General features: G+C 31.7%; 1 protein-coding gene and 1 pseudogene across 1 annotated transcript; one reads left to right on the forward strand and one right to left on the reverse strand.

Moving 5' to 3' along the window:
• Nucleotides 1-5,873: 5,873 nt before the first annotated feature.
• LOC118348727 (UPF0481 protein At3g47200-like) lies at nucleotides 5,874-10,029 on the forward strand. The gene is made up of 3 exons (XM_035690957.1): nucleotides 5,874-6,019; nucleotides 7,845-8,702; nucleotides 8,820-10,029. The coding sequence occupies exons 2-3, from the start codon at nucleotides 8,652-8,654 to the stop codon at nucleotides 9,714-9,716; spliced, it is 948 nt and encodes a 315-aa protein (XP_035546850.1). The 5' UTR covers nucleotides 5,874-6,019; nucleotides 7,845-8,651; the 3' UTR covers nucleotides 9,717-10,029.
• A 994-nt stretch (nucleotides 10,030-11,023) lies between these two features.
• Nucleotides 11,024-11,987, reverse strand: LOC108979985 (annotated as a pseudogene).

Genomic DNA, 11,987 nt, shown 5'->3' on the forward strand with positions numbered 1-11,987 from the left:
TATTATTGTTTTGGGATTTGAAAAAAGTGTATTGAGATTTGAAAAAGTTGAATTGTTTATTATATTTTGTATGAGGATTTGAAAAAGGTGTAATGATGAGATGAGATGAGATGAGAATTTTGTATTTTGGTTTTGGCCCCAAACCTGCCCTAAATTCACAATCTAAAAGATAGTCAACTAAATCTTTTGTTTAACACTATAATCAATAAATTCTAGTATTTAAATTACTTAAATACTAATAATCTATTATAATTTAGTAGAATACTTGGGTATTTTAAAATAAGTCATAAAAACCTCAATTCTTAAAATAGATTTACTTTCTCATGATTAACATAATTATTTATTTTAGCAAGAAATCTAATAAATACTAATATTATTTAAATATTCTGAACATAATAATTTTATTAAATTCTACTAAATAGACAAATGAATATTAACAAAATATTAGGCTCAATAATATACTTTAAAACATATTTCAAATTCTTTCAACACTTTTTTAATAAAATGAGCATTTGACTAATATATTTATTTAATAAAATTAAACTCAACTTGAAATATTAAACTCAACTTCAATTAAAAAAATGACATAATAATATTTATAATTAACATATACTTAAATGTAAGGTGATAAATATTATTATACTTAAAACACTGCTTCAAGATACTAGATTAAAAAAGGGCATACTTGTAATTTTATCAATTAACACTTGAAAACCTAAAAATACAACATGTATCATTAGAAGAGAGAACAGAGACTCGGGAGAGGGGCGTGCGACAGAGGAGCTCACCGAGAGAGAGGATGACGTGCGGCGGTTCTGGATGGCTAGCGGGGGGGTCACAGTGGCATGGCTGGGTCCCTAGCAGGGTGGTGCGACGCCATGAGAGAGAGAGAGAGAGAGAGAGAGAGAGAGAGAGAGAGAGAGAGAGAACTGCCAAGCCGAGAACGGGAAGTCTTCACCGATGAGAGGTGCTCCGACGTCCTTAAGGTGGCTGGTGAAACTGGCTACGTCGAGGTGGTCTCTACGGGCGGTGGTGGCTGGAGAGTGGCGGCATGAGCTGGCGGCGTGAGAGCATACGTGAGTGATGGTGGTTTCAGACGATCGGGATGCTCTGTTTTTGGTATAGAAAAAAAGAGTATTCTAAGAGGTTAGGGATGACTGGAGGTGCGGCGGGGCTGCTTGAGTTTTCTCTTAACGCATAAGGGATAAGCGTAATATATATATGTAGATGATTGAGAAACAAAAGGAAACCTAGAGGAATAGAGAAGTGCATGTGCATGGGAGTGGAGACGTGCGGAGTGGAGAAATTGATCATCAACTGAGAGACGTACGGGTTTGGAAGTTTATTGTGTTTATTTCAGAGACTAAAATCAAGAGATGAGGTTCTGTAGAGATATGAAAATAAAAAAGATAATAAGATTTAAATTCAAATTAAAACTTAAAATCTGATAATAATAATAATAATGATGATGATAATAATAATAAAATATTTATAGGTATATAAAAATATATAAAACTTATCTTAGGATCGGATTGTTACACAGAGAACCACCAAAATTTATAGATTTTAGGCTTTGTTTCATATTCCATTTTTAAAAATATGTTGGTTGGATGAGAGAATGGAATGAAGGTTCAGGAGGTGGTTGTTGTGTTACCTTGTTGGTAGGCCCGTTTGACTGTTTTAGCATTTTATTTTATTTTTTAATATTTAAGAAAGTATTTATTAATACGTTAATATTTTTTAAAATATTTAAAGATATTTAAAAAATATAAAAAAATGAGATGCGTGCCGAGTGATAAGAGCTGGATGGGTCAAAGGACCCTTAACCAAATAGAAATTTATACACTGGTGAGAATTAAAACTGCCTTAAAGCTCTTAAGTTATGTTGAATCTAAGTCACTGTTTGGATTTAAACAATGTTTTATCTAATCACATTTTATTAGTACAATTTTTTTAAATTTTTACATAAAATATAATAATCAATTCAACTTTTTAAAATCTCAATTCATCTTTTTTAAATTCTAAAACAATAATAATTTTGAAAAATAATATTATAACAATATTTTATTTAACTTTTATCTTTTATCTAAAACCATCTCATCTCATATCAGAATTCAAACCAGTTAATCTAAATTTAAGGTCCTGTTTGGATTTGGAAAGCGTTTTATCTCATTATTACAATTTTTATAAATTTCTATATAAAATATAATAAACAATTCAACTTTTTTAAATCTTATCATTCATATACACCACACTTATTTTATATTTATTTGTATTTTTTTAAAACTCTTTTTGTTTTATTCTTTTTAAATTAATTGATTTCTTTTACTCGTTATCTATAGACTATATATTTAATAAGAGAAAAAAATAAAAAATTATATGTGTTACAGAACGTGAGGATGACGATCATTCACTTTTGAAAAAGAGAAGGGTGGTAATGTAATTTGGCAAGGTCTATCATTATTATTATACATGCTTTTTGGTTTGGAGTCTATGGTAACATTATCCAATCTTTTATGATCCGACATGTTTTCTGGTTTGGAATCTTTGGATATTGACAAACACAAATCTGACATTATTTACATATGATGAAATATATTTGGATGGGTCAAAGGACCCCTAGCCAAATAGAAATTTATCCAAAAATTATTGAACCGAATAGCTTTGTTGAATTTGATTTTATATTCGTAGTACTTCCACTTGAAACACTGGTGGGAACTAAAACTGCTTTAAAACTTTAAAGCTATGTTAAATCTAAGGCTCAGTTTAGATTTGAAAAGCGTTTTATCTAATCATATCTCATTATTATAATTTTTTTAAATTTTAATTCAATTTTTTTAAATTTTTAAATAATTATAATATTAAAATATAATATTTTAATAATATTTTATTCAACTTTTATATTTTATTTAAAATTATTTTATTTTATCTCATGTTTATTTCAAAATCAATTAATATGAAATAGGACGTAATTAAATGACGTTGGACGTTGGTGAAGATGACGCCATTGCTGAAATGGAATGTTTCTTGGAGGCGAAGGGCATTATTATCTGACATGCTTTTTGGTTTAGAGTCTATGGTAACATTATCCAATCTTTTATCATCTGTCACATGTTTTCTACTTTGAAATCTTTGGATATGGACAAACACACATCTGACATTATTTACCGATATATTTGGATGGGTCAAATGACCCTTACCCAAATAGAAATTTATTCAAAAATTATTGAACCGAATAGCTTTATTGAATTTGATTTTATATTCGTAGTACTTCCACTTAAAACACTGATGAGAACTAAAATTGCATTCGTTTAGATATTAAATTGAGTTGAATTGAGACGATAAAATATCGTTAAAATATTATTTTTATTATTATTATTATTTTAAAATTTGAAAAAGTTAAATTATTTATTATATTTTATGTTAAGATTTAAAAAAATTATAATGATGAATTAAGATGTATTGAAGTGAATTTGATAACCAAACGTACGTTAAAGTTTTAAAGTTATATTGAATCCAAAGTCATGTTTAAATTTAGAAAGCATTTTATCTAATCACATCTCATCATTATCTTGATTTAGTTACAATGAGATTCCAAATTTTTGTATTCTTTTATATAATAAGAATGTTGTAGCCTTACCTTCATTGTTCAAAAGAAATACATCTGGGCATCTACTAAAATAAGAAAAAAACCTATTATCTGTAAATTAGCCCAAAAGCCCATCAATATGTATAAAGCTTGAAATTAAGCCGAAAGTAAAGACATCTCTTTGAAATCCATTAATATAGTTATGAGCACAAAACCATCCGGAAATGAATTCAAAGATAAAAACTTAAAAGCCGAAAGTTTAGCCCATTTCCAAAATCATTAAAGACTCATTATTTGAACAAAATTGAAATGCTAATAATTCAAACACAAAGTTGAAAGGTTTCACTCTAATACCAACCATAAAAAAACACATCTTGAAAGAATAAAGAGATCTATAGGATCTTTTATCTCCAACCATTTAGGTTTGAGAACTGAAAAACATACAAAGAGAGTAGATATTTTCTGTAAAGAATGGGACTTCTAGTCTTTTCTCTTAGAATTTTATGGGTTTCACTAATGAAAAATACAAGACCCTTTATATAGGTAAGACTAATGACCCTTACTTATTACTCCTACAACCTTTGGGCTCCATACCCTCATTATTTCATCCAAAAAAAATTAGTAAGAGTTAACCACTTTATTTATTTAAGGGTAATTTGCTATGCTTGATAAATAAAGTGAATAATCTTAGATGAAGTGAACCACCTTAAAAAAGACAAATGGTTTTCTAGAGAAATCAAAAGTCGAACACTCATCTCATGCTCAAACATGAATGGAAAATTCTAGTTTACTGAAAAAGTTTTTCCATACTAATATGTTTGAATATATAGAACCTGCATAATTGTAATATTGTATCATTATTACTTCGATCTATATATACATATATATAATATTATCTACACCTCACTTAATAACCTTAATTTGACAGTTACGACATAGGTCAATGCTAATAAAAGTTGGCGACTGCATGCACGGTCCAATATCCTCTGTTCGATCTTAAGTTTCAGTAGTAGTAATTGAGGTAGATAGCTAGGCTGCTTTAATCTCATGGTTTATATCATTTCATCTCTTATATAGTAAGTATCACTACAACAAATGTTAGTTTTAGAGACGAAATTTGTTAGAGATGAAATTCATCTCAAAACATGGAAAACTTTATAAATCCGTTTGAACAGATAGATACCCGTTCGAATCTAATATTCTGTGATGAATTAGTTCGTCTAAAAAATTCTAAACCTTTTGAACTGACAAAATTATGTTCGAACAAATAATTAAGCCTGTTCGAATGGTGTATAATCTGTTCGAACGAAACATACATATTCGAACAGTGAATACTTTGGTGAGAAAGTAGGTTTGGAAGGTTAGATGAGATTTTTATATTTTATTTTAATGTTTAAAATATTATATTTTAATATTATTATTATTTTAGAATTTGAAAGAGGTGTATTAGGATTTGAAAAAATTGAATTGTTTATTATATTTTGTGTGAAAATTTAAAAAATGTGTAATGATGAGATGAGATGAGATGAGAATTTTATGTTTTGTCTTGTGCCCCAAACTTGCCTTAAAACTGCCTTAAAAGTTTAAAGTTATGTTGATTCTTAGGAACTGTTTGGATTTAGAAAGCGTTTTATCTAATCAAATCTTATCGTTACAATTTTTTTAAATTTTTATACAGAATATAATAAATAATTTAACTTTTTTCAATCTCAATTTAATTTTTTAAAATTTCAAAATTATAATAATATTAAAAAAAAATATTTTATTTAATTTTTATCTTTTATTTAAAATTATTTCAATTCATCTTAATCAAAATCAATTAATATGCAATAGGACGTAATTAAATGACGTTGGTGAAGATGACGGCATTGATGACGACATTGATGAATGGAATATTTCTTGGAGCATTACTTTTGAAAATGCGAACGGCATTATTATCTGAAATGCTTTTTGGTTTGGAGTTATTGACAAAAGCGAAAAGGTTGTCAGGTCATTTAGCAATCTTTTATCATCCGACACATGTTTTCTGCTTTGGTATTATTGGATATTGTAAAAAATGAATCTGACATTATATACAGAGAAGGCAACCTGATTTGATCAATCAATTGAAGCTGCAACGTTAGAAAAGAAAACAATTGCAAGCGGTTAGGTGCGGGAAAACAGACTTGGGGAAAAGATGTGGCTGTGCGGCGAAGGCTTACAGAGCGGAAAGAACCAGAGGGCACAGTGCGACGATAAAAACTTCCATTTGGCTGAGAAAACCGTGGCTTGGCGGAAGGTGAAAGTTTGATGGGAGGTGATTGGCCAAAGTTTTCTGGGTTGGCCGAATAGTTTTCCGACTCTCCCTGTGGCGGTCGATGGTGGAGAAGGAGCAAATCACACAGAAAAGGTAACCTTCGGCGTCTTTGGATGTCTTCCGACGGCGGCGAGGTAAGTGTCATGGCTTGAAGAGAGGTTGTATGGTGGCTTTGCTGGGTTTTCTCGGTTTTTCTTTGTAATGCTCCGTTGCGTGTTCTATTTCATTTCTGGAAGAGGGACTGTGTTTTGAGCAGATGGCAGTGTAGGGGAAGCGGTGGTCGGCGGTTTACTAATTAACCATGTTCTCTATCTATTTAGAGAAGATTAGGCCTCCGTTTGGTATCGTGTTGCAAGACTCAGTCGAGCTCAGTTGAGTTCAATCTAATTTTAAGTTGAATTTAATATCTAAACATTTAATTATTAAATTATTAAATTTATCTCAACTCAAAACCTCCTTACACATGAAATCTACAATATTTTTTAAGTTAACATATCTTTTTACGTGGAACCAACAACCTTCTATTAAAACTACTAAATTCATCTTAACATCCAAACACACTTTAAACTCAATTTAAATGGATCCATATAACTTCCTTCACTACTCAATTTACTACTATTTATAAAAAACTGAGCTCAGCTAAGTTCAGCTCAACATCCAAACGCAACCTTATTATCTATATATTTCATTTTTAAATATTACTTGGTACAAATATTTTTTAGTTTAGTTTAGTTTATTTAATTATTATCTGATTATTATAATTTTTTTAAAATTTTACATAAAACATAAAAAATAAAATATTTTTTAAATTTTAAAATAAAAATAAAAATAATAAAATAATATTTTAATTTTATAATACTTTTATTCAATTTTTTTTCTCATTTTCCAAAATCTAATAAAACATTCTTTCTTAAATTATTTCATAAATCATTTCACTACTATTCACAAATATTATAAAATATATTTAGCATTTGAACGAGCTATAAGATTCCATTTGGATGGTCACGTAGATGATATGAGCTAAAAAATTTGTAAATAGTAGTGAGATGATTTTAGTTTAGTTTTTTTATTGTATTTTGAAAAAGTTGAGAGAAAAAGTTGAATAAAAGTATTATAAATTTAAAATATTGTTAGAATATAATTTTTTAATATAACTTTTATTTTGAAATTTAAAAAAATTAATTTTTTAAATTAATTTTTTATGTATTATATAGAAATTTGAGAAAGTTATAATGAATAGTAATGATTAGATAAAAAAATATGTGAGAGAAATTGAAAAGTATTTTTGTTTAGGTAGTATTTACATCTTGAGATAAGATAGAAGAAATGATATGAAACCAAATGATTATCTAAACGGGCTAAGTCAATCACCAGTGAGTACTCCACATGATGTTGCTTGATGTGAAAAGAAAAGGGGGGCGCTGTTTATGGTAATTTGATGAACTAATATGATCGACGTGACATTAAGGGCTAAGCTGTGATATTTATAGTAACTTTATGAAACCTTAAACTTTATATAATTATATATATTATATATTCATGTTTTAAGTGATCTTGCATCGTATTTAATTAGAGAAATTCTAAAAAAAAACTTTATACCACACATTTCCACCTAACCAATATGTGATCTATTATTTTGACGTACTATCTTAATGCTTAAATTTGTGTGTATAAATATAAGGCCAAAAATTAAAAATTACATGTTGATTAGACAGATATGTGTGGTGTATCATTTCTCATTTAAGTAATGCTACCTAATTCTATAAATTCACTACTCATCTAATTAAACTTTTGAAACCAAAGGTCAATGACATATATGATTAATCTCTTGGATTGAAAAGTTTAGATTCAGCCCCATCATGTATTTACATCGATCATCATGATCCTTAAGTAGTTACTATATATATGGTCGGTCATAATGAGAATCTCAGCATTGTGATTATTTTATTTATGGTACAGATTGAACAACTATCGAGAATTAAGTTTCAGCATCTTCATAATAATTAAGAAGAACTGAAAGTGCTGTTGAAAGAAATGGAAGATGATCATGATGTGGAACAGATATTTGAAACCAGTAGTCAACAATCAAATGGGAGTACTTCAGATGCAGTTCACAAAGCAAATCTTGACATTGACGTAGAATTGAAAGATGACAATTCAAATGAAGATCAGAGGCGTACGCGAAGAGTCCAAACACATGAGCAACGTAGAAGATTAGGAAAAACTATTCCTAGTCAACATGCTAGCCGAATCAACGAGAGTACTTCGGATGCAGCAGCTTCTGGAAATATTGATCATGAAGAAGAATATGCTAATTCTAGTACGTTTGGCATTGATTACATAGAAGAAGCAGTTGTTGGCATTGGTGGAGAAGAAGATGACTATCGAAATGAAGAGAGACAAAAATCAGGAACAATTGTAACTCCCGAATGTGTGATTCGAATCAACGATAATGAGAGACAAAAACCTGTTGTCATCAGCGGATCAGGATGGTCGACATTGAAAGTTCCTGCACCTCTATTCAAAGTCGACAAAGGTGCTTATGTCCCCAAGATTGTCTCCATCGGTCCATTTCATTATAATGAACCAAGTCTACGAGCCATGCAAACTCAAAAATGGCGGTTTCTCGATCGCCTTATTCGAAACCGAACAGGGCAGCCTAACCTTGAAGAAAGTCTTAAAAATTCCATGAGAGAATTGGAGGGAAAGACCAGAGATTTCTATGCAGAAGACTTTTAGGCTATAAAGCCTGATGATTTTGTGCAGATGATGGTCCTTGACGGTTGCTTCATTGTAGAAATCATGTGTTTATACGAGGTATTAATTTGTTATACATTCTAATTAAGTTGGTTTTTCACTCTAATTTTCCTTTACCAATTATGATCACATGAAGGCAAACTGATAATCACATTTATACTTCTTGACTTCTTGCAGAAAAAATATGTGGGGGAGCCCATTTTTGAAACACGATGGACGCTGCTAAATATCTCTCGTGATTTACTTTTGCTTGAGAACCAACTCCCTATGTTTGTGCTGCAGAAGATTTTTGAACTTACTGGGGAGGCAAGTCCTAATCTAAACACACTTGCTCTTGAATTTTTTGAACCCTTGAGACTTGGGAAGGATGAGTCTACAACACATAAGCTGAACAAGTACACCGACGAGTATATACATCTGTTGGCTTTGTTTCACTCTACCTTAACGTCAGATGATAACATATACCCGAAACAGCTTGCAAAGAGTGAAAAGAACAAACCACATCTTATTCTTCCTGGGAAAGGTTGGGTGCATAATGCCGAAACACTTCGTTATGCTGGTGTTGAGTTCAAAAACAATTCTGGTAGTATTCTCCGCATACAGCTTAAAGGCAAGACGCTAAATATTCCGACCATGATCATCGATGATAGCACCGACCCTTTGTTGAGGAACTTGATAGCCTATGAACAAAACAATCGCTCTGTAGCTCCATATTTTTGCTGTCTTGCGGTGTTCTTGGATAGCATAGTGGATACGGTCGAGGATGTCAAGATTCTTCGTGATGCCGGGATTATCAAACAGGCAAAGGGTGGAGACAAGGAGGTGGCGAATCTTTTTAGCAGTCTCACTAAAGAGCTGGTGTTTGATATTGATAAGGAGGACTGCTACCTGATCGAGCAAATCGAAAACATCAACCGTCTTTGTCGAGCACACGACACCAGAGTTCGAATTTGCCGTCTTCTCGCCAAGCTGAACTACAAGGGATTACTCAAAACATACGCTTCCATCTTGGTTACAGTCATCTTTTCCCTTATTGTTGCTAAGTTTGCAACTTACAACCCCTCCGTTAATTAGTACTATTCACCTCTACCTCCACTCGACAACCGCGTAAACATTCATAAGCATTACGACAAAAATAAAGCACCATTTGAAATGATTGATGCTGGTTTATTTGGTGGAGCCGACATCGATAATTGAGCCCTGCGTTTGCACATCATTTAGCTTAATATTGGGTTTTCAATAAAAGTGAGAGTATTCGGAATCTCATGTAGCAGTGTTTTTTTTTTTTAAATCATGTCGTGTATGCTATGTTGCTGTTTCATTGCATATGTCAATACTATGTGTATTATGTTTGAATTTTGAATATAATAAATCCATCTTGGAATCAGAAGTTGCTGGGGTTCGCTCCCAATCCATGCCATAGATTGTGACCTCCATAAATCTTCTAATTTATATTATAAAGAACGAAAAATGTCTTCTAATTTATAAGGAATCCCTTTGATTTTCTTTCATACATATATATCACGATTATGTGTAACAAAAATGATTTCCTCAAAAGTAAAAGCCACAAATACGTAAGGCATTTTTTAAGTTTTCAGAAGCATCGTACGAAAGGGCAGTTTTAGGTGAAGCATTTTGCAAACATTCAAAAAATACATGTAATTTTTTTTTTTTTCAATGCGTTTTACTGCCTTCACAAATATGAAGAACAACCATGGACGTTTGGAAAATGAAAATTTCAATAATTTTATGGGGTTCTTGAAAAAGGGTTCATTTGGAGGTAATAAAGAATGAGTTGGTAAAATCCATTTTTGTTCTTACAGTGTAAATTTGATTATATTAACTTCAAAAACTTAAAAGTAATGGTGCAAGGTTTTAAGATACTTCTTTCGCATTTGCTTTTCCTTTAGGTCGTGCTTGGTGATTCACCCCTTCAACTTTCTTCTTTACTTAAAAAAAAAGGTGGGGCATGTGATGCTATTTTTGCCTTTTCTCATTTTATAATCAACAAATTGAGGGATCAAATCTATTTTTGCTATGGCAAGTTATTGAGAGATTGGAGCTTGAGGAAAAGGTATAGTTTGAACCATAACTATCTTTGAGTGGTCACTTATGCTGCACCTTAGCTTAATAGAAAAGCCAAAAATGAAGTACTATAAGCTTAGGTTGCTTCTGGATTGGTAATTCCTCATTGGGAAGTTAGATTATCATCTGGCCTATAGTTTGACATGACTTCACACATCTATAAGCATGTTCAATATTGTGGTGATTCTTTTTCTGTACAAAACCTTTTGAATGGTATTGGTACTGCTGTCTTACTCTGCAATGAGATAATACCTATGCAGCTTACGGGATGTGTAACTTCATAATGGCTGTTTCACCTAGTTCCATGAATTTCCTTGCCTCTCATTGCTCTCCACACCTCCAGCAACTTCAGGCACTAATCTCTTCTAGAACCAGTGCTTCCTCCACAGGAAAATCATCTCTTCAATTGGAACTTCCTTAGTTTCGGGTAGGAAGGCGTAAAGAAAGATGGTCACGATGGTAATCCAGCCAGCAAAGAAGAGGAAGATACCGAACTTGAATGCAGTAAGAAGGGAAAATAAAGACTGGGCTATAATGAATGTGAATACAAGGTTCACAGCTACGGTAATGCTTTGTCCTACTGATTGAATTTCCAAGGGGAATATCTCACTTGGCATTGTGCAGCCAAGTGGACCCCAAGACCATCCAAAAGCTAGAACAAAGAGGCAAACGACCAGTACCACCAAATTTCAGCCCTAAGATTATAGTGACGATGACCTGTTTCACACACACAGATAATGATTAAATGGAAATATGAGTTTAATACAAGATCTTTTTTGTATGTTCAGAAAATCCAATGCTTCTTTTAGTAGAGCTGCTGAATTGAAACATGTTATGTACCGAAGGGGGAATATTGCCAAATCCAAGTTTTGGAAAACACCATAAAAATGACTGCATTTAGAAACTCTGGTGCTCTTTTTCATTTGACTTGTCGTGTAACTTTACCTGGCATGCAATCATTTGAATTTCACCACCTATAAGTAGAGCCCTTCGACCCAATCTATCTACTGTTGCAATAGAAATTAGCGTGGATGAAGCAAGAATAGCCCCAGTCAAAGCTGAAGAGTAGAGAGAAGCATTGCCACCAAATCCCATATTCTGAAACAACACTTGAGCATAGAATATAATTGAATTTATGCCTTCGAGGATTTGAAATGTTGGCAAGAAGATTTCCATAACCAATTGAGGTCTGTTCTTTTTTTCAAGGATGTTACGAAATGGATGCTTTATTGAGTTTGCAAGCTCACTTGCATCAACCAT

The sequence above is a fragment of the Juglans regia genome, chromosome 6 (genome assembly GCF_001411555.2).
Source record: "Juglans regia cultivar Chandler chromosome 6, Walnut 2.0, whole genome shotgun sequence".
In the NCBI taxonomy this organism is placed as follows: domain Eukaryota; kingdom Viridiplantae; phylum Streptophyta; class Magnoliopsida; order Fagales; family Juglandaceae; genus Juglans; species Juglans regia.